Consider the following 26,586-nt stretch of genomic DNA (forward strand, 5'->3'; position numbering starts at 1 on the left):
TTTATTTTATAATTGTGTTTAGAGTTCAAGAACGGTGCTTAATTGTTGAATCCTGCTTGTTTAATTAATTGATCTGATTTTCCATGATTTCCTGAGAATTTCCCTAAGCCTAGCGTTTATTCCATCTGAACTTACATCTCTTTTATTTTCTGTTCTATTTTGCATTGCTATTTAAATTAATATTTTAGTTTAGCATAATTAAAAGATTATTAAATCTATTGTGTGAATCTAGAGTTCTTGTGGATTCGATCCCTAAGTACTACAATTGATCTCTTAATTTGAGAGAGTAGCTCAGGGTTAAATTTAAGCATATCAAATTTTGGCGCCGTTGCCGGGGACTCTTTTGATTCACCATTAGATTAAAATCTTTGATTTTGTCTAAATTTTTCTTTTTCTGTTTTACTCACACGCTTTTGTTTCTTTTCTCTTGTGTGTTTCAGGTACATGCCAAAGCCTAGCACCAGGAAAAATCCTACTGGTCCGGTTGTTAAGCTTACAAACCAAGAGTTAGGACAACTAGAGCGTGAAAACACAAAAGCAGCCAAATCAGCGAAGATGGCCAATATAATCATATTGAGACCTGATGAGGCTGGGGTTTTGAAGGATCAAGAGGGTAATGTGTACAACGAGCAAGGCCAGAAACTTGATGCTGAAGGACGGGTTATTCAGGAAGAACTCATCATGGCCGATGGGAATGCAGATGGCGTCGATCGATGCAACGATGGCATCGATCGACGAAACCAAGAAGGCATCGATCGACGCAATGCTGGTGTCGATCGATGCAATGCCAGAGCTGATGCGGAGAATGTTCAAAGGCGACGGGATGACAATGGAGACCTTGTTAAGACTCTTGCGGACTTCAACAGGCCAGACTTATTCTATGAGAACCGTTCCGCAATTGTCCCTCCTCCATTCCCAAAGAATGATTTTGAGCTGAAGCCTGCCTACTTCGCTCTTGTTGGACAAAGGCCATTCCAGAACCTGCCAAATGAGAAGCCTCTAGATCACATAGAGCACTTTGAGGACATTGTCACTAGCATTAAGGCTAATGGAGTCACTGAAGACTACCTCTACTGCAAGCTTTTCCCCTACTCTCTTGCTGGGGAAGCTTCTCATTGGCTAAGGCAGCTGAAACCAGGATCTCTGACAACCTGGCATGACATCAAGGTGGCATTCTTGAATTACTTCTATGATGATGCCATGTCGGATGAGCTGAGGATCAAACTCTCCACCTTTAGACAAGGACCAACTGAATCTTACAAAGCTGCTTGGGTAAGATTCAAAGCATACCAGAGGGACTGTCCACATCATGGGTTTTCAGAGGTGCAATTGATCAGTATCTTCTTTAGCGGGATTGACTGGAGGTATCAGATGGCTTTGGATGCTGCTAGTGATGGGAACTTCAAGACAAGGTACCCAGATGATGCTGAGAAGTTGATAGAAAGGCTAGCATCAAGCAACAGTACCAAGAATGCAGACTTAGAGCGGAGAAGGGCACATGAAGGCAATGGTTCAAATCAGTTTGCTACAGTGAATGCTAAGCTGGATACAGTGCATAACCTTCTTGTGGGAAAGAAGTCTGTCCATTTTGCTGAAGATGTTGAGCTTTTTGAGCCAAATCCAGAGACTACAGAAGCTGATGTCAACTATTTGTATGGAGCTGGTTATCAAAATCAGAGATTGAAGAGTTCCTTCACAGCGAATCCAAGCAACAAATTTAATAGGAGCTATGGATCTTCTTCTTACCAACCCCTCCCTCAACCCAATTCAGAGAGCAAGATGGAATCAATGCTTGGACAGATCTTGGAAGGTCAACAGAGGTTAACAGTGGACTTCAATGGGAAGATTGATTCTGTATACACTAAGCTGACTGGGAAATTTGAAGCTCTAAACACTCATGTCAGGAAGCTAGAGAATCAAGTGATTCAGACTGCTGGGTCTGTTAAAAGACAAGAGGAACTTCTTTCTAGAAGAACTGAGAACCCCAAGTATGCTTGTAATGCGATTTTGGTGAAGGAAGAAGACAACCATCCGGGAGCAGATGTTGCATCGACCGATACACAAGAGCATCGATCGATGCAATCATCATCAAGCGTCGATCGACACAATGTCAGCATCGATCGACACCCCCCACAGACAGCTACGGTTTCTGTTCCAGTTCAACCATCTGATTCAGATAAAGCATACAAGCCTAAGGTTCCTTTTCCTAAGCCTAGGAGGTCTAAGCAGGAGATTGAAGAAGCTAGATGCAAGGCTATGATGGATAAGGTAATGATTGAGATGCCATTAATTGATGCTGTCAAGTTTTCTCCTGGGATTAAGAGATATGTGAAGAGGATGGTCACCAATGGTTTGAGTCCTGAGGAAGGAGCACTGCTTAAAAAGGATGTCAGCTCAATTCTGTTGAAGCAGCCTCCACAGAGGAAGAAGGATAAAAAGCAGGAGGTGGTTGTCTCTGAGAAAGTGAGTGCAGTGATTCAGAGTAGGACTGCAGAGAAGTTACCAGATCCTGGAAGTTTGTGTTAGATTGCTCTATCTCCACAGGAAGGTTTCCTCACTCTCTTTGTGATCTTGGTTCTAGTATTAACTTGATGCCACATTCTGTTGTTGTGAGACTTGGGATGACAGATTTTAAGCCAACTAATATCTCTCTTATCTTAGCTGATCGGTCCAGAAGGATTCCTGAAGGTGTCTTAGAGGATATTCCAATCAAGATTGGAGATTGCATGATTCCCACTGACTTTGTGGTGCTAAAATATGACCAAGAGCCTAGTGATCCTCTCATCTTAGGATGCTCTTTCTTGGCTTCAGCTGGTGCAATCATTGATGTGAAGAAGGGACACATAGCTCTGAATGTAGAAGATTTGGTCATGAACTTTGAGATGGACAAGCTGAGAAGGGTTCCCACTATTGATGGTCAGACATTTTCTGTGGAGGTTGTTTCTGATGACAATCTGATCATAGAGCTTCAAGAAGACATTACTGCTGGGTATGTCAAAGAGTTGGAGCCTGGTGAGAAAGTGAGTAAGCAAGCTGTTAAGCTTGAAGATTGGAGTTGAGATCATCTAATCAGTACTAGAGATCATGATGAGGTTCTGATGCATGACAAATCATTGGTAGATGATGTTTTTGTAATGGAAACACGGATTGCTGAGGAAAGTTGCAGAAGCGTTGAAGAAACCCGAGTTGTAGGCCGAGCATCGATCGATGCAGCTGTTGCATCGATCGACACTCCTTCCAGAATCAGCTCGTACTTGTCCAAAACCGAAGATTCTCGAGTTGGATCCTTAACTGCAAGTTCTAGACCAGTTGTAAAGTTGAAATCTCACCATTCCACAGTCCAGAACCCACAGGTAAGGCCAAGGTATGCATCTACTTCTCCCAAACCTTCTCCTATCATCAACAAGAATTTGAAAGGTACAAAAACTGTTGTTTAGTTAACCAAGCCGCGAGATTATCGTAGTGCGCTTGTTTCTTCTGTTGATAATTTTGCAGGACTTAAAAGAAAGCCACCCATCCCTCAGTCCCGTTCTGGTCCTGCTCCTCACATCCTTGTCAAACCTCATGCAGCTAAAGCCTACACACCCCCTTGGATGAGGAGGACATCCTCTCAGAAGCATTCACTGCCATGTTCCGATCTTCCGGATGCCTGAGATCCAACAAAGTCAAGCTAATGACTGAAAACAAGCGCTTAGTGGGAGGCAACCCACTGGTAGGTTTTTCTTTTTCCTTGTTCTTTTGAATTATTTTTATTTTTATTTTTATTCGCTAATCTCATACTTGATAGTACTGGGGACAATGTTTTTTAAGTCTGGGGGAGGCAGTTACTAACTACGTTTTTGTATTTTTGAAAAAAAAAAAAAAAAAATTTGTTCTATTGAGTCAAAATTTTTGTTGGGAACTATGATTTTTCTTTTTAGTGTACTGCCTTGGTTGATTTATGCTGCAGATTGAATCCACAAATCCGACTAATGAAAAATCCAATGGCTGATCAGTGAACCAGAAACATCCAAATTTCTAACAGAATCCATAACAGCTTGAAGTAATTTCTGTACTTTTCTTTTTACCTCATCAAGGAGATTGATATTCATAGAGCTTGACTCCTTGTTCATACCTGACAAGTAAGACTTCAGAAAAAAAATGGTACTCCTCTCCCTTGTTTGAGTTTAAAAGAATTTTTCCTGAGAGCTTTGTTTAGAAAAAAAAAAGAAGAAAATAAAAGATGAGATGATTTTGATCAGTTTAGAGAGGTAGGTAAATTACCTGTGACCTCATTATTCTACTCTTAAGTCAAATGATCATACAAAGCTTGGAAGCGAGGGGTAGGTAAATTACCGATGACCCCATTATTCGCCTACAACTTTGAGAGAAAAAAAAAAAAGAAAACAAAGCAAAGCTCTAAGGAAGATTAAAAAGAATAAGTCTGGGGGAGAGAAAGAGTACCACATGTGGTAAAAGATATGTCTTGCTTGTTATGGTATTGTATGGGAATGAGTCTAGAAGGTTCTTGATATTGATCAAATTGATGAGACCCACCAATGAAGGCTTAATGGAGGAAGTGTTGGAATTTGGTTTGAATTTGGGATGCTATGAAAGTCAACGGAGAAGTACATGGTGGTTCGATTTGGATTTATCTGCTAAGCATGTGGATTAAGGTTTGGATGATCATGGCATTACTTTAAAAAGAAAATGAGTTCCTGCGTTTTCAAACCTCTTTCACAGATGAAGTTTATGTTTTGCTTGAGGGCAAGCAAAGGCTAAGTCTGGAGAAGTTGATATATCATGGTTTTTATGTGTTTTTAGCCATGATATAAGTCTTATCTATAGAGTCTTTTGGTGTTTTTAGAGTCTTTTTGAGTCTTTATAGGAATTATCATGGATGGGAGCTTAATGGAGCTAAATATGTAGATTTGGAGCATAATCAAGCATTGAGGCTGAGTTACAAAGTTGGGAGACGAAATTTAGAGAGTGCATCGATCGACACACTGATAGCATCGATCGATGCTAGGCCAAATACGAAATTGGAAGTTTTCCCACAAGTTTTGAAGATTTACAAATCTGCCCCAAAGTCTTCCATATTTGCATCATTAGTCCTTGGACGTGTTTAGGAATATAAATAGGATTTTTATGGTCATTGTTTAGACCTAAGCTTTATTTTTCCCTGTAACTTTTGAGAGCAAAACCCTGTGAGATTTTAGAGAGGTTTTGGAGAGAAGAATCAAGACTCCTTCAGAGAAGATTCAGAACTCCTTTATTTCTTCCTTTAATCTCTTAATGCAATTTATTCAGAAGATGTTTTGTGTTTCATTGATTATGTCTGAGTAGATCTGCTTGTTAGGTTTAGGGTTTCTCATTAGGGATTTCATGGTTTATTAGATCTGTTATTAAGGATTCATTATCTTTCTTGTTCTTCACCATAGGTTGTTCTTAATGCTAGATCTTTGATTAGTCATCTGGATTTAGATCTTAGGATTATTAATTGATATGAGAATATAATTGATTTTCCTGACAAAAACCTTTGGTGAGCAAAATTACTTCTTGCAAAGAGATTTGATTTAGTAATTTTGTGAACTTATCTAAACCTGATTTTATTGCTGGTTTTTAACTTGAATTTTGCAAAGAGATTTGGATTTTCTAATTTTAAATTTAGATAGTATTTGCAGTGAGAACTGATTTATTTTATAATTGTGTTTAGAGTTCAAGAACGGTGCTTCATTGTTGAATCCTGCTTGTTTAATTAATTGATCTGATTTTCCATGATTTCCTGAGAATTTCCCTAAGCCTAGCGTTTATTCCATCTGAATTTACATCTCTTTTATTTTCTGTTCTATTTTGCATTGCTATTTAAATTAATATTTTAGTTTAGCATAATTAAAAGATTATTAAATCTATTGTGTGAATCTAGAGTTCTTGTGGATTCGATCCCTAAGTACTACAATTGATCTCTTAATTTGAGAGAATAGCTCAGGGTTAAATTTGAGCATATCATTACCCTTGGAGGAACCGTTCACAAGGTCGGAGACTCAAAGGGATGGACGATGATAGAAGTTGATTACGAGGCTTGGGCTTCATCAAGAACTTTTCAAGTCGGAGACTCTTTGGTCTTCTCATACAACAACAATTTTCACGATGTCACTGAAGTCACTCATAATGATTTTCAGCTGTGTGAATCGTCTAAACCACTTGTGACATACAATACTGGGTCCGACTCAATCATTCTAACCAAACCGGGAGTCCAACAGTTCATATGCGGAGTTCCTGGTCACTGCAAGTCGGGGCAGAAGCTTCAAATCCATGTCTTGCCAGCCTCGTTGGGTCACGTCGCTGCTCCGGTTCCTGGACCTGTCCGATCACCAAGCTCTTCCTCGTCTCCTTCACCAGCCAACGCTCCACAGTATCAGCATCAGATGGCTCCATCACCTCTTCAAAGCGGTGCCTCAAAGTCTGCTTCTTGGATCGGCTTCAGCTTGTTGGGATTAATCTTAGCATTCTAGTCTTGTCTTTTATTATTACACTTTTTAATTTCTTTTTGTAATAGCGAGTGAAGGTTCGTTGTTAAACACTGAAACAACATATTCCTTTTTCTTTTTTCTTCTTTGCATTACTTTATTTAATTAGGTTTTGCTATCTTGTAATTAGAATTTAACTTATTCATTAATTCAAATCTTATTTTTCTAAAATAATTTAGTATCACCACCAATCACCATAATCAAGTGACCTCTTTTTTAATATTGTTTTGGACATTAAGTAAACATAATGGAAAGTTTCATATATCTATTAATTATATAAAAACTAGATAAGGACCCGCCCGATGTGCGGGTTTTAAACTTTGTAAATAAAATTAAATTTAACAAAAATATATTAAAATTTGTTGTACGTTATTTATAAAAAACATTTTTTGCTATAATATACTGTTTTATATCCATTTACAAATTTTTGATTTCTGTTACCATTAAAAAGTATATTTCTTTACATCTAAGTATATTGTATGTTACAAATATATTCTTTATCACTACCTAGGAAAATATCTATATAAACACATTACATCAGCTATTATATGTCTTTTTATTTTAGCTTTTGCATAGTTTCTTAATAACTAAAATTATTTGTTCAAGAAACTTTTCGGATAAAGAATATATTACATAGTATACTAATCAATGATGTATCATCACAATAGTGTATGACCAACCATGGAGAGAATCTCGGCTCCACCCTCCTCCCTTATGGAGAGAATCATGTGTCCAACCTCCTCCACCATGAAGAGAACCTTGGTTCCACCTTCCTCTTTTGGGAAGATAGCCTTACATGCGTCTGACCTCCTCCACTATCGAGAGAATCTTGGTTTTTTCCCTCCTCATGTGTGGAGAGAACATGTTTACGTCTTTTAGCTGTCTCAATGTGGCATGCTCCGGCAACTAATGAAACTAAAAGCCTTTTTCCAATGTCACAAAATCTTTTGAGAGTAACTAATGTTAAATTTCCCAATGTATTCATGGAAGTGTCTTTGACACACAATGATGTACATAGCCTCTGTCTCCGAGCTCCTATGGATCTATCAAAAACAGTTTATAGTTTTCCAATCTATCTATCTATGTTTGTTGTAAGCTTGTGTATGATTAGCCTATTTTATCCAACCATTAGGTGTATTTTTTACATCTAAGTATATTATATATTACAAATATATTCTTTACCACCACATAGGAAAATATCTATATAAACACATTCAGCCAACTATTATACGTCTATTTATTTTTACTTTTGCATAGTTTCTTTACACACTAAAATTATCGGTTCAAGAAACTTCTCAAATAAAAAATATATTACATAGTATACTAATCAACGATGTATCACACAATAGTGTATGACCAACCATAGAGAGAACCTCGGCTCCGCCCTCCTCCCTTATGGAGAGAACCTTGTGTCCAACCTCCTCCACCATGAAGGGAACCGTGGCTCTGCCTTCCTTCCTTGGGGAGATAACCTTGCAGGCGTCCAACCTCTTCCACCATGAAGAGAACCTTGTCTCTGCCTTACTCATGTGTGGAGAGAACATGTTTACGTCTTTTAGCTATCTCAAAGTGGCATGCTCCGGCAACCAATAAAACTAAAAGCCCTTTTTCCAACGTCACAAAATCTTTTGATAGTAACTAATGTTATATTTCTTAATGTATTTGTGGAAGTGTCTTTGACACATTATTATGACACAAAACAGTTTATGCTTTTCCTATCTATCAATATATGTTTGTTGTAAGTTTGTGTTTGATTAGCCTATTTTATCCAACCATTAGGTTGATGGGGTTCTACTCTTTATCTTCCTTTGAGATTGAATCAAAGGGAAACAATTATGTTTGCATAAAAAAACGTCTATGACCAACCAATCAAAGTTGAAAAATTAGAAGAAAATTAATTTGACATAATTAAAGAAATAATAGAAAATTATAAGCAAGATAATATATGAATCTCAAATCAGAGATGAAAATATAAATTAAATAAAATAATCTAAAAACACTACAATAAAATTTAAAATACAGTATTAGAAAAAGAAGACACATATATTAATCTTACATTTTTGTTTGGGCCAACATATTAATCTCTTACCTATTCCAAACTGAAAAAAGGAGAAAGTAGGAGAAATTTTTAGTTAAAAAAAAAATAAAGAAAATTTACCTTCTCATTAAAATTTTTTTACCAATAGAACAAAGTTTAGAGCAGTGTTTTTGAATAAATTATTTTGTTAGATGAAAAATGTGAGACGATTTATGTTTATGTAGAAGTGAGTATTTACATTTTTTAAAATTAATAATCAACTGTACATGTCTCTTAATCCCTTTTCTATTTTTTTAATTAATAACTTAAAATTAAAAATAAGTAAATAATGTTATAATTTTAAATTTTATGAAATATATGATCTCATTATAATTAGTTTTTAAAAAAACTGTTTATTTTTTTTGTAATTTTTGATAATTATCTTTTTACATTATTAATATTGTTTAAACAATTTTTTTTTGTTTTTTTGTCATTATCTTAAATTTATGCTATTAAATATTAACTTTTACACATGTCAAAATCTCAAATTAATAATTTGATATGTGTCAAAATCTTGTTAATAGCTAACTTTCAAAACCCAACTTTATATAATAAGATAAGTATTATATTTGTAGAAAGTGTTTATTAGTTTAATCTACATATCAAGTTTTTGTAACTATTTATTAATTTAATTTTGATCTGAATGGAACCAGTACGGAATTAGAAGTGGGCCAATTTTATTGAGCCCAACTAAAATACAATTTTATCACTTACAAGATAACTAAAATACTCTTCATCTTTCTCTCTCTTCTCGCTCTCTACATCTTTTAGAGAGAGAAAGTGATTTCCTTGTCGCCGTATGGTGTATTAACCGGTTAGCCGTCCGACATCTTCCGTGTTACACAGCGGTGGTGGTCGGCTCTCGTCCAGCATCAACCGGCTTCAATAGTGGCGATGGCTGGCTCTCGTCCAGTATCGACCGGTTTCATTAGCGGCGAAAGCTGGCTCTCGTCTGGTATCGACCGGCTTCATTAGCGGCGATGACTGGCTTTAGTTTCTTTTTCCGGCGGAGTTTAGTTTTCTCCTTTCGGTTTCTTCCTTATTTTTTTCTTTTTCTAATAATCTCTTTGGATCTCTGATTGGTTGGTGTTGGCGATTTCGTCAATTCTGCTTCACGTCCATTGAGTTTTCTCTTGGCCTAAGTTGTTGTTGTTGCTCAACTTGCCCCTGAAAATTTTGATTCCCTTTGGCTGCTCTTTCATGATTTCAGAGTTTCTCTTTGATAGGCAACCGTGGCCTTTTCAATTCCGAATCTCTCTTACCCGTGTTTTGCCGGATTCCTTTGAGTTTCTAGCAACCGGTGAGATTGGAGATTGATGTTTTTGGTGTAAATCGTGTTTGGCCTTATTCGGTGATCAAATCAACGATGTTAGTTGGTGAATTTCAGCGACATCCTCAGATTCACCGGTGTTGGAATTGCATGTAGCGGAAGTTGTGGGCAGAACACGTGTCCCCAGCTCATCAAAATCGTGATGACACGTCTTTGATGTTGTGTCTTCTTCTTGGGCTTTGTTTAATTTAAAAGTTTACGTACTTGAGCTGTTGTTGTAAAATACGTTTCAGCTTTGCTAGTGGATGCTTGTTACACCTTTTGGTGTGGTTTGAGCTTCGTGTTTGATGAAGGCTAAAGGTTGTGAAGAAATTCATGAAGACCTTTACAAGAAATCTTTTTGCAGAGGAGAAGATGGTGTGTCCGAATCAATCATTACTCTTGCTTATGAAGTATGCTTTGAGACTAGATACAATGATCTTCATTGTATGGGAGGTCTTACTGTGGTGTGATGACGATGGACTTCCTTCATCATCTTCCAACTAATTATCGTGTTTATGTTGTTTTCTAAAGTTAGTTGTCTTTAAAGGTTGCTGTAATAATTTTGAATCTCCAAAACGGTCTTTCCATGTATGGATGAAGATATGGTTTGATATATAAAAGGAACTTTTTGAAAAAAAAAAAAAAAAGATAACTAAAATACAATTCATCGGCTAATAATATAAATAAACGTAACTTCGATTCTGAAATCACAAAAATATTTATCAAACTATGATGAAATTGAAACATCCTTAAAGATCAAAAAATTAAGAATGATTAGTTGTGAATGGTTGTAGTGATTTGTTATCCACGCTAAAAACAGAACGGTCTAATTTGGAGAAAGATTTGTTCATCCCACCCGCTGTAAGCCTGTAACAATTCACACTCATTATCCTTTTGATTAATAATAAGTCGTTAAATATCTTCTAAATTAATCCTACCATCATCAAAGATCTCGAAGAAACATAAAATCGAACCCAAAAGAAATCTAACGAAACTTGTGTGATTTTGATTACAAACATAAGAATCCAAAAGTGGAATACATTAGCGTGAACACGTGTCGAAATTAAAAAAGCAGATATTCACACTTTCCCATATAAACCAACCAAAAAGAAAAGTTGGTAAAATTAAATAATTGTCAACGCAATCCTGGGTGGGTCTATCGAACCAGGCGGGTCAAACAAACCCGAACCCGGATTGTTTTTTTATACCTGTAAACAAAAAAACATAAATAAGAAGAGGAAAAGAGCAGAGAGCTTCTTTAAAAGTTATGATTTTTATTTGGTTTTGATCTGTTGTTTGCTTCATCGTAATAACTTACTCTCTCTCACGAAAACGAAAACGAAAACGAAAACTCTCTCTCTATCAATCGAGTGAACGTTGCTTTGAGGTTAATGATCCCGTCTCCTCCTCTTCTTCTTCTTCTCTGTTATCCCAATTCTAAAGTTTATTCCTTTTTTTGTTTTCTCAATTTCTGATTGATTGCAAAAGAGGCTTTCCTGGGTTTTAGGGTTTTTGTTCTTCTTACACTTGATCACGTTTTTTTGCCCCCAAGTCTGTGAAATTTCTCCTTTCCCACGTTTTGGGTTTCGAGGTTTTGTAAGTTTGTTTCTCTCTCTCTTCGAAAATTTTGATTTTTATGATAAAGTTTGTTCCTTTTTTTTTTTTTTCCAGATTATTTTGTTGTGTTAGCAAGTCTATCACAAGCTTAAATCTTTCAATTTTTGGGTTTCCAAGTTTTGATTTTAAGAAGCAATCAGCTGTTTAGTATAAGAATCAATTCGTTTCCTTTTGGTATTTTTTCTTCTTCTTTCTTTCTAATTTTGTCTCTCTGTAGATGATAACATTTGGTTTTGTCCTATTATGATCGTTGATTGTTTTCAATTTGGTGTTGACAATTTCTGTTTTCAATAGAAGAAAGAAACATGTGATACAGAGACATAGCTTATATTTGCAGTCAAAAGATCTTATCTGATAAGGATGTGCTAATATTATATCTCTTCTTGAGGAACTTGTTTTAGTTTAAGAAGATACCGTCTAAAAGGCTCCTAGGATTTGAGGTTTTGCTTAGAAGTTGCATTAGCCATCATCTCTTGGATAATCTATTTGGAATAACGGCTAAGCAACTGTCTCTTTTGCTATGAGCTTTCTATTCTTTAGCAATCTTGTTTCTTTAACTAAAGAGTTGATGTTGTGTGTACGTTTACCGCGTATGTTTATTCTCTCTCTGAATTTTCTTTTTTGGTTGTTGGGCATTGACAGAAGGAACACAAGAACGTTGTTGGATTCTGAGGAGTTATGGATTTTAAAGGTATAAAATGGGTTGGGAATGTGTACCAGAAGTTTGAAGCAATGTGCTTAGAGGTTGAAGAAATCATTGTGCAGGTGAATGATTTGTTGGTGTAAGAACTTTGTAATTGTACCATGTCGATTTGTATCTTTTGTTTTTAACTCTTGGTTTGCTTCTTTTATGTTTTTTAGGATACCGCAAAATACGTTGAGAACCAAGTTCATACGGTTGGTAATAGTGTCAAGAAGTTCTGTTCGGATGTGGTTCAAGACTTGCTTCCTGATGATGATGATGATGACTCTGTAGGTTCAGGAAAACCTTTACCTGTTTCTATGTTAAATGAATACGCTCCTGTTTGTTCCTTCAAGAAGAAGAAAGAAAGCGTGAACCGAAAAGCCAGAGATGTGAAGCAAGAGGAAGAGGTTACTGAAGGGAAGAAGGATGGATGTGCTATGAAATTGCGTGGTCTTGATGCAGATGATTATGATATATGTACTTCTCCGAGACAGTATAGTTATGGTGGTCCATATAGAAGAGGAAAAGTTGGCCGCAAACAGATCTTTAAAAAAGAGGAGCCTTTTCAAGTTACCAGGCCTATTATCCAATCAAAGGTTCATAGTGCTTGTGTCAAAGATGATGTCGGGACTGTAAAGTCGAGGAGTTTATCAATGGTTCATAGTGCTCGTGTTAAAGATGATGTTGGAACTGTGAACTCAAGGAGTTTATCAATGGTTCATAGTGCTCGTGTTAAGGATAATGTTGGAACTGTAAACTCAAGTAGTTTATCAATGGTTCATAGTATCAAAGATGACGTCAAAACTGTAAGGCCAAGTGATACTCCTCCAGGTGAAGTAGAAAGACTCATCTCTAAAAAGGAAGGTCAGAAAGAGAATAAACCCGAAAATCAAAACAGTCTGACAGCGATTAATTCTGTTAGAAGTAAAGATTCAGAGATTAGAACTGAGATTGAACATGGTCTTACGGTTGTTAATTCTGTTAGAAGTCAAGATTCAGAGATTCAACCATCTGTTGCTACTAGCTTACCTGCAGGATCTGATGGTAACATTTCTGCTTTTTTAAAATTTTTTCTCTCTATCTCAATCGTTTGTTTTGAAACTATGGATTTTAAAGTTGGATCCTGGTACACAATCATATCGAGTACCACATCCCATAGGTTCTGTTTCATTTGGATTAATATAGTGATCATGCGATTCCATATAGTTGTTTGCTGTTTGCATTGGAAATGGAATTTCAAAAGGAAGAAACTGGCTCATGATTTGAAGCAGTTCACTTAATCTTGGTTTTTTGGCTTCTTGTTTTCAGATTGCAGAAAGGAAACCGATGAGGATTCAATGGAAACAAGTTCGAGTTCTGTCTTAGAGCAAAAGTCCAACATTCTCCAACATCTTATTGGAGGATCAGTTGAAGAAAGCTGTATACTTGTGGACAGAGACGAACTCCATTGTGTATTTCCTGACAAGATGGAGGATGACAAACACAAACCATACAAGGTTTGTTCCTCTCTTTATCTCTTTCTCTTTTCTTTGGTTTTCATGTTTGCATATTTATCACCACACAGAAAGTAACACTGCCTTATAACATAAACTGATCCCACAGAAGATCAGAGACGTTATATCTTCAAGAATGAAGCAAAACAGAGAAAAAGAATACAAGCGACTTGCGCGTCAATGGTACGCAGAAGATGTTGAGAATGGGAGAGAATGTGGCGATAATCCGAAACCGGTAGAGGAAAACCAATCATCAGAAGAATCTGAATGGGAGCTTCTGTAAAATGTTTAATGGTACACAGAGGATAATATAGCTCTACTACTCTCTCACACTCTCTCTATGTGTATATAAAAGAATGTATTAAGCAAAACATAAGAAGCAGCTTAAAAGGCTTCCTCTGCTGGCTCTGGTTACATAATTTAATAAGGCTTCTAATATACTTATTTATCAAATTTTTATTTATAATTTCAAGTAAATATGTTTTTTACAAAATTGTCTGCATCTGTGAATATTTGTGGGAGAAAAAAAAGTCTTTCCCTTGGTGGTTGTGTAATAATTGTTTTCTTGTTTCGTCTATCTTACATTTCCAATTTGTTCTAAATTTAGGACCACTCCACATCATTACCTTTTCTTAGAGTTTTTATTTTATTTTAATTTAAATTCACAATGTTTGGAACGATTTGAACCATATATATATATATATTTCTCTTCAAACAGGAAACTATAGTCATTTTCTCAAATAATTTTCTAGGAGTTATGAATCCGATAAGCCCCTATAAAGTATCTTCACCTTCGACCTATTGTGCTATTTTACATTTCACTTTTTATATTTAGTTTTCTTGTTTTTTTATGCTTGGAAAGAGACAGAACAATAATCAGTAACTCGACGTTTGAAGTAATAATTGAATTTGTTGATGAATGAATAATAGCTAATGGAAGGAATCTTCTAGTTTTAAATCACAGCTTGCTAATGAAGGTATATAATCATTAACATATTTGAATTGGAAGATGAGCCAAATGAGTATTATTGGAATTGATGCTTACAGAAATTGTTACCTTTGTTTCTATATAAATTTGTTAAAAGTAGTCAAAGTTGAAATGGTTCGATTCATTGCATTACCTAAATCAGATAAAAGCATTCGTTAGGGGTAGATTTTTGAAAAGAAGCTTATTTAGTTATAAAGAAACAAAAGATGAAGAAAATTAAAAGAGAAGTAAGTTTTTAGGGAGTGAGTGGTGGTCGAGTTGGAAAAAGCAAGCCACCCTAAACACCATCATAACATGTGCAAATTGCTCCTATACACATACATCAGCCTTGTCTTTTCATTCCCATAGTATATTACAACATGCATGTTAAACCAATGGCTGCGCAGATAAAATATAAACCGTTAAAAAAAAAGATTCATGAAAATTTGATAACCACAACATGATTGATGTGAACTAGAAGGAATCTCTCGAATTTTATAACTCATCCTGTTGTCAATAACCAATATGTGAGTTTGGTAGTGACACTATGAGTAATACGATATTTTAGTTTTACTTTGATTTGATTTAATTTATCCAATTTATGTGAAAAAAATTTCTTATGATTGACATTAATATAATATTAGATATGTAGGTTTTTTTTTCTAGTATGGTTTTGTTAAAACCCTTATAAAATAATGTTAGCTGAACTTACGATTTTAGTTTCAAATACATATAACCAATTGGCTTATAAAGAGTTTGGTGTTATTAATCTGTTTGATTTTATATCACCTTTTTCAGCTCTTAAAGTATATCTTAAGCATAATGATTGTCCACGAAATAAATATGTAAAATGATGTATATACATAAATATAACAAGAGAGGCAAAGAAGAAAACTCACTGTAGAAACAAAGACTTTTATTTTTATCTATAAAAAGCTTGAGGCTTGAAGAATAAGTTTATCATTTTATTTGGCAACCTCAAAAAACAAGATGGGACTCTGTTTCCTACTCAACTTAGCCTCTCTGTCTCTCATACTCTTCTCTTCATTCCCTGTACTATTAGCACAATCTCAACAACAGTTCTTGGGACAAAACAACACAAGCTCAAGCTTGTTGAGTGGAGGGAGATGCAATTTTTCTAGAGGCAAATGGGTCTATGATCCTTCATATCCTCTCTACAGTGCCTATACTTGTCCTTTTATCGATTCTGAGTTCAATTGCCAGAAAGCTGGTCGTCCTGACACTAACTATCAACACTTCCGATGGCAACCTTTCTCATGTCCTCTCCCCAGGTACTTTTGCATATGTATTATTATTAACCACTAAAGTTTTGAATATTTTAGAAGAGAAGCTAAGGTTTCGAATAGTTCAAATACTTTCTTTTTGCATTTTATAATATATAATATATATAAATAGTTATACAATATGTAAGTTTTGTAAAATTAGCTAGTAAAGATTAGGAGTTCATTTGACCCAAAAAATTGAACACGAAATGTATAGGCTGGCACGAACAAATCTGAGACCCTCTGTCTCAATAGTTTCTCAATGGTCTCAATGGTTTCGTAAAATGTTTTTAACGACAGAACCATGATGAAAGTTCTAACTATACTATCTTTGTTTGCCGTCGTTAATTACGTGAAATTAGAAGTAGCTAAAAAAACGTATATAATACCTAAAAAATCTAATTACGTGGTTTTGACAAGTAATATAAAACAGAGGGAATCTATGTTAAAAGAAACGTATATGTAGTCAAAGTTTATGACTTATGAGATATGTTTTTCGAATGAGATATTAACATTTTATTTTAAAGGTTTTTGAGATATTAATATGTTTATTAAATGACATTACAGATTCGATGGGGCGAATTTTATGAGGAGAATGAGAGGGAAGAAGATAATGTTGGTAGGTGACTCACTGAGTCTCAACATGTTCGAATCGTTGGCCTGCATGCTTCATGCTTCTCTTCCTAATACTAAGTACTCTCTTCGTCGAAACCAACCTCTCACTTCCCTCACTTTCCAGGTTTATTTTTTTTTTCCATTTTCATTTTCATCACTAACTTCACATAAAAGTAAGCGTTGCATATAAATTACTTTTAACTCATTGACTTTTTTTGGTGTTGTTGTTGTTAATCATTCTTTCTTGATTTCATCCTAGCTTTATCAAGTGAACACCGAATTCACCACTATAAAGTAGAAAGCCTACTTATATTATTAATTTGTACAAAAATAAATAATGATTGTACAGTCCTCCTTGCCAAATCTTTTGTCTTACTAGTAACTGATTTATCTCTAATATAGTTAGAACTTACCGACAATAGCACATTTTAAGTTAATTTAAGACGGCACATTCTGATATTTTGCGAAAGATAATCTTATTTGGATAATCTGAAAATATGAGAAAATAATTCATGTTTTTTTTTGGTAATTCATGAAGTTATAAACAGTGTTAATGCTGTCTCCACTTTCAACTCTTTTGGGGTTTTTTTTTTTTTGGCTTTTAAAATACACATCAGAAAATAACAAAAAAAAAAGAAAAAAAAAAAAGAAAGAGTAGGCCCTGCTATTACGTGCCTTCATCATAACGCTATCTCAAATTATCAGATACGTAGTAGCTCTTTTGGTTTCCAAGTTTAGGGGTCGATAGACCGAAACACTTGTCAGATAGTAATAATAAGAAGATTAATACTATATGACTGCGAAATATTTCCACATTGATTTTGAAAAAGGGTTCCTACAACGTCACCATCTAATTTTATCTTCTGAAAATGATTATCTTGTTTTTCAAAAAGATTGGGTTGCTTATAGTGGCTGATCCAGAAAATTATTCTAACTGGAGCACATATTTTATTCAATTAATAATTTAAAATTTAAATGATAATAAATATTAAATAAAACTAATTTTAAATACTTTTAAAATATGAAATCCAAGAAGATATCAATTTTTTTTATATGACACCAATTTTTTTGAATTTATCCGTAAAACTATGATTTGAATTTACATTTCTAAAATATTACAAATATTTAAACTATATATAAAATTAAAAACAAAGAAGATAACAAAATGTTTACTAAGGTACTCTTTTTATTAACATTTTAAGATTCAAACATAATCTTTACAGTATAAAATGATGATTTAATATTTTTTGAAAGTTAAAATGGAATTAGAAAGAGAAAATAAAAATTGAATAAACATAATTTGATAGATAGACACAGTAAAATGGAACACCAATTATAACAAAGAATTACAAAAAAAAAAACATGTAAGAAAGAGAAAAACACTAAAAAGAAGCAATCAAAAGAAAACAAAAAGGTAAAAAATAAAAAAAATTAAGTTACAATGTGGGACATCGAACCAATCTCTCTAAATTCAGTATGGGGCACCTCGTAACCAAATAAACTATACGATAACAATATCTAAGGGTCACAAATCAGTCCCGGCTCTGGACATGTGCGAGCGGTGCAACAGCACTGGGTCCAAAGTCCAAAAAAAAAATTTCATGTCAAGTTTTCTGTATGCCCATTAGTTTGTTCTTCTTTTTTGTCCTCTGTTTTCTTTAATTGCCGATGTAAAAAGCTTTCTGAACAAAACTAAAAGATGTAATTATCTTAAGTTGATTTTTTGTTGTATATTTAGAGTCTTTATTTCATGATAGCACCGGGTTAACCGAATGTTTGAGCTGAGCCTACATAAATATAAAATTTAAAAGAGTATGGGGCACGTGCCCCACCCCATAACACTATAGATCTGCCCCTGGTTACTTAGGATAATACTATATGGTTAATTTATTTAAGATTTCTTATTATACTTTTGCAAGTTGTAGGGATATTATATTTGTAGTTACGACAATATCCTACTATATTAATTGGGAAGTACAAATATAAAACTAATCATAAAATGTGTAAAAATTACATTCAATTGCCATTAAAAAACTTAATTAAGATTAAATAAATATTTCCGATTAAAAAACAAAAATAGGGGAAACATCAAATAAAATAAATTGTAGAAAAGTAAAAAAAAATCTGTTAGAATCAAAACTAATTTATATTTTAAAAAAACTAACAGATAATATTCTTTTTTACATTTTAGTTATATTTTTTTACTTACTTCACAACTATAGCAAAGATTTCACAAATGTTTAAATAATTTTATTCATTAAATGCAAATGTTTTATTGACAGGTTTTCAATAAACATTTTTAAAATACAAAAATTATAATATAAACAACGAATTTTTAATCACAAACTATTATAAATAACATAATAACAAAAGAAATTATTACAAATTTTTATCAAAAAAAATTCAGCCCGCAAAACCGCGGGATAGTACCTAGTTAAGGTGTAAGCAAAGAAACTAATACGGACCCTTTTAACATAAGTCGTACTCGCAGTCATTAATTAAGCTTTCTAAGAGACTTTTCAACAAAACCAAACATACACGACAGATTGGATCATAAAAACACCATCCTCAAAATGATTTTGACAACCACTTAAAGGTCAATGTCGTCTTCTTCATTGTCGTTTTCTATAACATAAACAGTTTATAATATATATATTTTTTTTTTGGGATCTCCATTTTATTTACATCTACACGGAGATTAAACAGTGACAAGTCTGTCTCTATTGGGGCTGACTTAGATCACTAGCTACTTCATAGGTTTGGTACGTGTCTTTCTCTCTATGGCTTGTATAAAATACGATCGACGGCATAATTACAGAATATAAGAATATACATGTTTAAGATAGTATTTTCAAATTTTGATTTTACTCTATTTTCTATATTGATGTTGAATCACATACGCAAGCATACGCGCGCGCACAGACACACACACACAATGACACAATTATCAATTCCTTTTCCATGAATGCCTCGTTCAAATATTTGAAAATATACCGGTTTGACATGATAGTATATATACATAATATATATGGATGCTTAGGTATCAGTTCTGACTTCTGACCAACATCATTTAAATGGAGTCAAATTATGTAAATGGTATAAGAAGAGTTAAGCTAACATATGTATATAGTTTGTTTTTCCCAACCGACTTTTTCATGGTCAATTTGCACACAAAACTAATTTAACTACATGAACACAGTTGACGCAATGTCTTATGTCATTTTATTGTCGCTAAGTAAATAACTTACATGCCTTTAATTGAAAAATGGGTAGGAATATGGGGTGACGATACTTCTGTACAGAACACAGTTTCTAGTAGATGTGGTTCAAGAAAAGGCAGGACGAGTGCTTGTGCTTGACTCCATCAAACAAGCCAATGCTTGGCTTGGCATGGACGTTCTTATCTTTAACTCGTGGCACTGGTGGACTCACACTTCCGGACTCCAGCCGTACGATCACTTAACTTAACTCTAAACGCTCTCTCTTTTAGTAATATATATTTTTATCAATTATATAAGCTAGCTTCTTAACCAAATATGCTTAATAATGGTATGCCAGGTGGGATTATATGAGGGAAGGAAACCAATTGTACAAAGACATGAACAGGCTTGTTGCTTATTACAAAGGACTTAACACATGGGCTCGTTGGATTAACCATAACATTGTCCCTTCACGCACTCAAGTCTTCTTTCAAGGTGTTTCTCCTGTCCACTATGAGTAAGTGTTCTTTTACTTTCTCGCTTTCTCTTTTGTCTCTCACACTTGATTTAAAATAAGGGAATCCTACATTGGAACTCTATAGTCAAACTAAAAAACAAAAGAATCAGTCTATCTAATACCAATATAATTTTGAATTGGAGCGAGGCCAATGGATTTTAACAAACATTTTCAAAACATTAATTGTCTTAAAACAGCGGAAGAGAGTGGAACGAACCACTGAAGTCGTGCAAGGGCCAAACTCAGCCGTTCATGGGACAAAGATATCCAGGAGGATTGCCCTTAGGTTGGATTGTGGTTAACAAAGTGTTGAGCCGGATCAAGAAACCGGTCCATCTTCTTGATCTCACTTCTCTCTCAGAATATCACAAAGACGCGCATCCAAGTCTCTACAATGGTCTCTCAAAGGGTCTAGACTGCAGCCATTGGTGTCTCCCTGGACTCCCTGATACTTGGAACTTACTTCTCTACGCATCTCTCACTTCTTAGTTCTCGTTTTACATATTTTATTTTATTCTACCATTTTATGAATTGTGAAGTTCCTGTGATTGTGATTGATATTCTTCCTTTGTTAATTTAATCCTAAATGTAATTAACATTAATACAAGTTACATGCATTCATCGGGACTTAATTTCTCCATACTTTTGTTATATTGTTATTTTTTAATACAACCCATTATAACGTGAGGAATATACACTTACAAGTCTTTTACACAAAGCAAAACTTATGTGAAGAGCATGTATTAAGGACCAATACTTCACGCATTATCCAAACTTTTGGACACTCCAAACAAATTTCCCCAAGGACACAAAGATGAGGATCGGAGGGTGTTTGGATTAGAAGATAAGCGAAAAATGGTGGGAGACATCGCTAAAAGATGGAAGGAACTGAGCGGCACTAGCAAATGGAAAGACCTGCTTGATCCTCTTGACTTGGATCTACGCCGCTACATCGTACACTATGGTGACATGGCTGAGGTTGGGTACGTTGCCTTCAATAGTGACCGCCGGTCTAAATATGTAGGAGATAGCTGCTACACCAAAGAAGAGCTCTTTGCTAGAACTGGCTACCTCAAAGCCAACCCTTTCAGGTAACAAACGTCTACAGGGATCATTCAAAGGGTTTGTTTTCGTGCAAACCCCATTATAAAACATGTGACAAAACAGGTACGAGGTGACTAAATTCATATACGGAACGTCGTCGATAAGGTTACCAGAATGTTTCATAATCAAATCATTGTCAAGGGAAGCATGGAACAAAGAGTCTAACTGGTTGGGTTACATCGCGGTGGCTACGGACGAAGGCAAGAGGTTGCTAGGGAGAAGGGACATTGTTGTAGCATGGCGAGGGACGATTCAGCTATATGAGTGGGCTAACGATTTCGATTTCCCACTTGAATCAGCTGAAACGGTTTTCCCTCGAGCTACCCCAAATGACCCGCCTCGCGTAGCCAATGGTTGGCTGTCTCTTTATACATCCACTGATCCACGCTCACGTTTTGACAAGACCAGTGCACGTGAACAGGTCTCTACAATAACATGATCCCTTACTAACTTAACGTCTAAATATAGATTTGTTGATAGTTGTGACCAGTTGGCCTGGCCAGTGGCCACCCTGCGGAGCTTTGACCTTCCTTAACATCCCTAATATTTTCTTGTTTTCAGGTTCAAGGAGAGCTCAACAGGTTACTAGAACTGTACAAAGACGAAGAAGTTACCATCACCTTAACAGGACATAGCTTAGGCGCAGTTCTCTCAATTCTATCCGCCGCAGACTTTCTCCACAACGAGTTCCCTAAGATCACACCAAGTCTACAACAGAGGCTATCCTGTGTCACAGTCTTCGCTTTCGGCAGTCCCCGAATCGGTGACCGCAGCTTCAAAAGACTCGTGGAATCGTTCCAACACCTCCACATCTTAAGAGTAACAAATGTCCCGGATCTCATCCCACGTTACCCTGTATTCAGGTTCACAGATGTGGGAGAAGAGCTTCAGATCAACACACTGAAATCAGAGTACCTGAAACGGTCTCTAAACCTAGGACATTTCCATAACCTGGAGGCTTACTTACACGGCGTGGCGGGTACACAACACAATCAAGGAGAATTCAAACTAGAGATTAAACGCGACATTGCTCTGGTGAACAAGGGATTAGATGCTCTTGAAGATAAGTACTTAGTACCAGGACATGGGTGGGTTCTTGAAAACAAAGGAATGGTTCAAAGTGATGACGGTACTTGGAAACTCAACGGCGATAGGGACAAGATCAAAGAACAAGAAGAAGAAGAAGAAGAAGAAGAACATTGCAAATTCCCATGAATATATATATAGCTACACTACATTGTTATTATTGAACAACAAATCTGAATCAGGAAATCTTTTATAACAAACTACATAAAAAGCAAGGATCCAATAATAAGATATGTACATATGATGATCTCCCAAATCAACAAGGGATCTGGGACATGAACCACTCCATAACATGAATTGGAGCTTTAATCAACCCAATTGCGATTTCAACAAGCACAGTCACACATAAGCAACAAGGACATATGCATGATAACAACAATCTGCGAGAGAGAGAGAGAGAAATCAGAAGAAAGCTAATTAATTGGTGATGAATGATTCCAAAACTCCAAGATCAAAGTGAGGGATTTAGGGGAACTGACCCGACGATCCAGATGACGACACCGACGATGGAGAGAAGGAGAGAGAGGAAGGCGAAAGGAAGACCTAAGAGGAAACCAAGAGGGCGGCAGTCTCCGTCGCACATGGTGGCTCTCTTCCGGTGAGTGTTACAACTGTGTATGATGATGACTTGTGTGAGTCGTCTTCTCTGATTTTTCAATTAAGTAGAAGTCTTCTTATTAGGGTGTGTATAGAGAGAGAAGGAGACGCGGTGTAACTTGTAGGTCATAATAATAAGTTAGGTGCATCTGATTCTCTGATCTGTCTTTCCTTTTCAATTTGGTTGACAATTCCTTATAATTATTTCAGTGCATTTAAGACTACTATGACCAAAATTAGACTAATTAGTATATAGAAACCAATTTATTTCTCTTCTTTTTTTTGAAGAACTTGAAGATCGATTTTACATTATAAAATTTTGTTCCCGATGATATATATAGAGAAATACAGTAGTGGGTATATATATTGTTTTGTTGTGTGTGGCCTGTTGTTAGAGAAGTGGGTTTACTTACTAAATGGATTATTAAACAATTATGTTGCTGGTAAATAAGGCCCACTTAATATACAACAAGTGGTATAAGGCCCATTTTCTAAATCTGGTGCATACTAGTAACAAGCCGCAGGATAAATCTATGCAGATAAAATTAAAGTTATGAGTAAATTTATTTTCTAGGATCTAAAATTTATTTTTGTAAAAAAGAAAAATATAACCCGTGAGAATATGTTTAGATCAAACTATTATGTATCAACTAAATATATTTATAATCCGCTCTTTCTTCAATCTATGCAAGATTTTTTTTTAAAAAAAATATTCATTATTTTGTGTAATTAAGTTTCATCCATGAAATATTATACCAATAATTTTAAATAAGTCAATTCTCTATAATATTGATTATTGTGATAATTTTATTTTTAAAACTTTAAATATATGAATAGTGATCAGTTTTTTTTAATATGTGAACAAATTCCGGTTTTGAAAAAGTTTTAGATCTAATGATTTTATATTTTAATAATTAAATATGTTATAAAAATGATTAAAATAAATTTTAAAATTGAAATGTTTGATGTTTTAATTATTTGTAAAAGAATATTCCTTAATCATTGGTGTCTCAAGCTTTCTAACGACGACACATCAGCATTTTCTTGAGAGTGTTTCTCTATTAATATATAGGGAATTGTATGACAAAAGGCATGTTCATTAGTATTTTCATTCCAATGATCCATTCAAAAGCTTAATCCAAATGATTTATTTGAATGTCAAATGACTCAAAAAAAAAAGTTTTTTTGGATTATGCATCTGAATGGAAATGTGTTTGTTTAGTTTATTTACATTCTCACCTAGCTGGATTTGATTAGAATAATGACTAAAATACCCACGTTTTGATCTAACAAATTTTTAATCTTAATCTTAACCATATTAATTTTAAATATTGATCTAAAATATATATATATACATAAATTTTCATTCAAAACCAAATAAAACTCTAGAAATCTCAATATAAATTATTTATAACATACCAAGTTATTTTTGACATTCATAAATTTTCATTTTTATGAAATACAATTTTTTATAAGATTTAAAACATGTTATGCCAATTAAGAAAAATCAACCTCAATACCAAACAAAAACTCCAAAAATTCCAGCATCAATACCAAATTTTTTTTTACAAAAGAAAGACCAAAATATAAATTTGAAACCATGTTGTTTTCTTCCTCTAGTACCAATCATAGTATCACACCTTAAGAAGGCTCTGGAGCTGACAATTTCATGTTATTTATTTACGTTGTTGCTTCTTCTTCTTCAAAAGAAAAATTCATTGTGGTTGCAATTTTTTTTTTAGTTGTCTAAAATTTAATGTGTTAAAATAAATCATATTTAGATCATAGATTATCAACGGTTCATTAGTTATTGACAAGGTTGCATAAGTCGCATATGTTAGTTAGAAATATAACATCTTGACTAGACTAGCTAGTGTCCAGATTCTGAATTTATCGTTCCAATCGGCCGGTTGAGATTGGATCTTAAATGTTTTAAAAATCACGTTGCCATGACAAACGAGGGTATATATGTATTGATGTATCTACCACCAATATATATACTACTGCTAGGCCAAAAATAAATCTTGCTAAAAGCCTAAAACAAGTCAAGAAGAAATTCCTGTTTTCTTTTTCTTTTTCTACAAATTAAAAGGTTTTTTTTTCTTTTGGACAAATTAAAAGGTATATTATATTACTTACCAATCTTGTCGCCATAGGTCATCAAACACTAAATATTATGTGGTTTCAACTGGTGGCAGAACGTTCCTAGACAGATATGAGAATGTCAAGGCTAGAATATTATTTATCGATACTAAAGTACATCCAAATCAAGTCATGAAAAACTATAATATCTACTATGAATCTATCGATTCGATCGTAGAGAATAATCTTTTTGCGGAGAATATGTGTTCATTTGTCGAGTTCATTAGTTTACAATTTGAACCTCTCAAATTTTCCAACACTGTAGTTGATGTCGGCGAACTTTATATATTCAGTGTAAGAGTGCATCAAACAGTATTTACAATATCATAGTCTTGTGATTATCAACAACTTTATCACTTTTTCTAGATTGCATATCATTTGGTTTAAGTTAGTTTACAATATATTCGACTTCACCGCTTCTTACTAAGATTTAATATTAAACATTTTGGCTATCAAATCACAGAAAAAAGTAAACGTAATATCAATGAACTCCTCTAGGCTTATCTTTATTTGTTTCCCCTACAAATGAAAAGGTAAAACTCAAACGATAAAAACCGGGGAACATAAAGTATAAGCCAATCGCTGTTATATAAAAGGTAACTCATTGGATACACAAGAAAACACACAGAGAAAAAGCTTGATGTATGATAAGGAGGTACAAGAATACCAAAACCTTGATACAACAAAATTGTACGTAAGATTAATGAAAAAGAAAAGAAAAGCATATAATGGCGATATATAAATTACTTGCATGGATCAGTCACAATTACTTGCGTTTGGATCTCCGATAACGTATATATATATATATATATATATATATATATATATATCTGTATAGATGAGTCAATGGTGTTGTGGATCAGGACCTCCCGGTGAAACTCTTTCGGAATCCACTAAAAACCGCCTCTCGTTATGACCTTTGAACTTGGAGAGATCAATCCCAAGTTCACGTAGGAGAACCTGACTATCCATATTGTCCATGGTCGCAACACGGCCTACACGAAGGATTCGAGCTTGAGAACTCAAGATTGGTGATGAAAATATGATTAGGAGTATGATTAGAGATTTCTTAAGGATCAAATTCGCCATAAAAGATGATTAAGAAGAACAAAGGTGTCTTGTGGGATTTTTATGAGATTGAGAGAGAGAAAGAGATGCAAAATGAGTTGAGACTTGAGAGAGTATGATGACTTGTATGTGTTGAGATATTCTATTTATAGATAATTAGAGACGCAGATATCAAACGAGTTAAGGATCAAGTAGGTTGGGGGGAGTGGAGAGAACATGATGGGATCCACAACAACCCATGAAAGCCAAATCTGACTCATATATTTGGATTATAAAACTCATGCATGGACACTTAATATAATTAATTACGATAT

At 34.6% G+C, this 26,586-nt stretch overlaps 7 protein-coding genes across 12 annotated transcripts; 5 read left to right on the forward strand and 2 right to left on the reverse strand.

The window, feature by feature from the left end:
* The first annotated feature begins 555 nt into the window (after positions 1–555).
* LOC147943549 (uncharacterized) lies at positions 556–3,059 on the forward strand. Its single transcript, XM_087512271.1, has 4 exons — positions 556–866; positions 969–1,663; positions 1,772–1,920; positions 2,922–3,059. The coding sequence occupies exons 1-4, from the start codon at positions 556–558 to the stop codon at positions 3,057–3,059; spliced, it is 1,293 nt and encodes a 430-aa protein (XP_087368397.1).
* A 75-nt stretch (positions 3,060–3,134) lies between these two features.
* Positions 3,135–6,546, forward strand: LOC104789130 (blue copper protein 1b-like). The gene is made up of 2 exons (XM_087512272.1): positions 3,135–3,311; positions 5,964–6,546. The coding sequence occupies exons 1-2, from the start codon at positions 3,135–3,137 to the stop codon at positions 6,492–6,494; spliced, it is 708 nt and encodes a 235-aa protein (XP_087368398.1). The 3' UTR covers positions 6,495–6,546.
* A 4,478-nt stretch (positions 6,547–11,024) lies between these two features.
* Positions 11,025–14,186, forward strand: LOC147943550 (uncharacterized). 6 transcript variants are annotated; one of them, XM_087449891.1, is made up of 6 exons: positions 11,033–11,285; positions 12,158–12,280; positions 12,377–12,412; positions 12,492–13,244; positions 13,509–13,696; positions 13,803–14,186. In XM_087449891.1, exons 4-6 carry the CDS (start codon positions 12,518–12,520, stop codon positions 13,974–13,976), a joined length of 1,089 nt encoding a protein of 362 aa, XP_087306017.1. In that variant the 5' UTR covers positions 11,033–11,285; positions 12,158–12,280; positions 12,377–12,412; positions 12,492–12,517; the 3' UTR covers positions 13,977–14,186. The 6 variants fall into 6 exon arrangements, with proteins under 6 accessions (XP_087306013.1, XP_087306017.1, XP_087306014.1 ...); XM_087449892.1 differs by lacking the exon at positions 11,033–11,285 and adding an exon at positions 11,573–11,689; XM_087449887.1 differs by having other exon boundaries at positions 11,025–11,285; positions 12,377–13,244.
* A 1,371-nt stretch (positions 14,187–15,557) lies between these two features.
* On the forward strand, positions 15,558–20,907 carry LOC147943551 (protein trichome birefringence-like 40). The gene is made up of 5 exons (XM_087449893.1): positions 15,558–15,952; positions 16,511–16,682; positions 19,832–20,007; positions 20,117–20,275; positions 20,473–20,907. The coding sequence occupies exons 1-5, from the start codon at positions 15,651–15,653 to the stop codon at positions 20,762–20,764; spliced, it is 1,101 nt and encodes a 366-aa protein (XP_087306019.1). The 5' UTR covers positions 15,558–15,650; the 3' UTR covers positions 20,765–20,907.
* A 126-nt stretch (positions 20,908–21,033) lies between these two features.
* LOC104786516 (phospholipase A1-IIbeta) lies at positions 21,034–22,676 on the forward strand. The gene is made up of 3 exons (XM_010511940.2): positions 21,034–21,366; positions 21,443–21,800; positions 21,941–22,676. The coding sequence occupies exons 1-3, from the start codon at positions 21,131–21,133 to the stop codon at positions 22,592–22,594; spliced, it is 1,248 nt and encodes a 415-aa protein (XP_010510242.1). The 5' UTR covers positions 21,034–21,130; the 3' UTR covers positions 22,595–22,676.
* Positions 22,575–23,188, reverse strand: LOC147943552 (signaling peptide TAXIMIN 1-like). Its single transcript, XM_087449894.1, has 2 exons — positions 22,945–23,188; positions 22,575–22,845 (listed from the first exon to the last, which is right to left on the reverse strand). Exons 1-2 carry the CDS (start codon positions 23,046–23,048, stop codon positions 22,722–22,724), a joined length of 228 nt encoding a protein of 75 aa, XP_087306020.1. The 5' UTR covers positions 23,049–23,188; the 3' UTR covers positions 22,575–22,721.
* A 2,585-nt stretch (positions 23,189–25,773) lies between these two features.
* Positions 25,774–26,374, reverse strand: LOC147943553 (CLAVATA3/ESR (CLE)-related protein 6-like). The gene has a single exon (XM_087512182.1). The coding sequence runs from the start codon at positions 26,291–26,293 to the stop codon at positions 26,048–26,050; it is 246 nt and encodes an 81-aa protein (XP_087368308.1). The 5' UTR covers positions 26,294–26,374; the 3' UTR covers positions 25,774–26,047.
* Between the last annotated feature and the right edge of the window lie 212 nt (positions 26,375–26,586).

The sequence above is a fragment of the Camelina sativa genome, chromosome 5 (genome assembly GCF_030686135.1).
Source record: "Camelina sativa cultivar CO46 ecotype springtype chromosome 5, ASM3068613v1".
Taxonomy (NCBI): Eukaryota; Viridiplantae; Streptophyta; class Magnoliopsida; order Brassicales; family Brassicaceae; genus Camelina; species Camelina sativa.

What these genes read in the sequence shown, in the direction of transcription:
- LOC104786516 (XM_010511940.2), top strand. Translation starts at nt 21,131, where the DNA reads ATGGTGGGAGACATCGCTAAAAGATGGAAGGAACTGAGCGGCACTAGC. An exon ending in CTCAAAGCCAACCCTTTCAG is followed by an intron (nt 21,367 to 21,442) that starts GTAACAAACGTC and finishes GTGACAAAACAG; the next exon opens with GTACGAGGTGACTAAATTCA. An exon ending in AGACCAGTGCACGTGAACAG is followed by an intron (nt 21,801 to 21,940) that starts GTCTCTACAATA and finishes TCTTGTTTTCAG; the next exon opens with GTTCAAGGAGAGCTCAACAG.
- LOC147943553 (XM_087512182.1), bottom strand. Translation starts at nt 26,293, where the DNA reads ATGGCGAATTTGATCCTTAAGAAATCTCTAATCATACTCCTAATCATA.
- LOC147943550 (XM_087449887.1), top strand. Translation starts at nt 12,194, where the DNA reads ATGGATTTTAAAGGTATAAAATGGGTTGGGAATGTGTACCAGAAGTTT. An exon ending in TTGAAGAAATCATTGTGCAG is followed by an intron (nt 12,281 to 12,376) that starts GTGAATGATTTG and finishes TATGTTTTTTAG; the next exon opens with GATACCGCAAAATACGTTGA. An exon ending in ACAAACACAAACCATACAAG is followed by an intron (nt 13,697 to 13,802) that starts GTTTGTTCCTCT and finishes CTGATCCCACAG; the next exon opens with AAGATCAGAGACGTTATATC.
- LOC147943549 (XM_087512271.1), top strand. Translation starts at nt 556, where the DNA reads ATGGCCAATATAATCATATTGAGACCTGATGAGGCTGGGGTTTTGAAG. An exon ending in CAACTATTTGTATGGAGCTG is followed by an intron (nt 1,664 to 1,771) that starts GTTATCAAAATC and finishes AACCCAATTCAG; the next exon opens with AGAGCAAGATGGAATCAATG. An exon ending in TCAGGAAGCTAGAGAATCAA is followed by an intron (nt 1,921 to 2,921) that starts GTGATTCAGACT and finishes ATTGATGGTCAG; the next exon opens with ACATTTTCTGTGGAGGTTGT.
- LOC147943551 (XM_087449893.1), top strand. Translation starts at nt 15,651, where the DNA reads ATGGGACTCTGTTTCCTACTCAACTTAGCCTCTCTGTCTCTCATACTC. An exon ending in TCACTTCCCTCACTTTCCAG is followed by an intron (nt 16,683 to 19,831) that starts GTTTATTTTTTT and finishes AAAAATGGGTAG; the next exon opens with GAATATGGGGTGACGATACT. An exon ending in GTTTCTCCTGTCCACTATGA is followed by an intron (nt 20,276 to 20,472) that starts GTAAGTGTTCTT and finishes GTCTTAAAACAG; the next exon opens with CGGAAGAGAGTGGAACGAAC.
- LOC104789130 (XM_087512272.1), top strand. Translation starts at nt 3,135, where the DNA reads ATGGAAACACGGATTGCTGAGGAAAGTTGCAGAAGCGTTGAAGAAACC. An exon ending in CTGCAAGTTCTAGACCAGTT is followed by an intron (nt 3,312 to 5,963) that starts GTAAAGTTGAAA and finishes TTGAGAGAATAG; the next exon opens with CTCAGGGTTAAATTTGAGCA.
- LOC147943552 (XM_087449894.1), bottom strand. Translation starts at nt 23,048, where the DNA reads ATGTGCGACGGAGACTGCCGCCCTCTTGGTTTCCTCTTAGGTCTTCCT. An exon ending in GTCGTCATCTGGATCGTCGG is followed by an intron (nt 22,846 to 22,944) that starts GTCAGTTCCCCT and finishes TCTCTCTCGCAG; the next exon opens with ATTGTTGTTATCATGCATAT.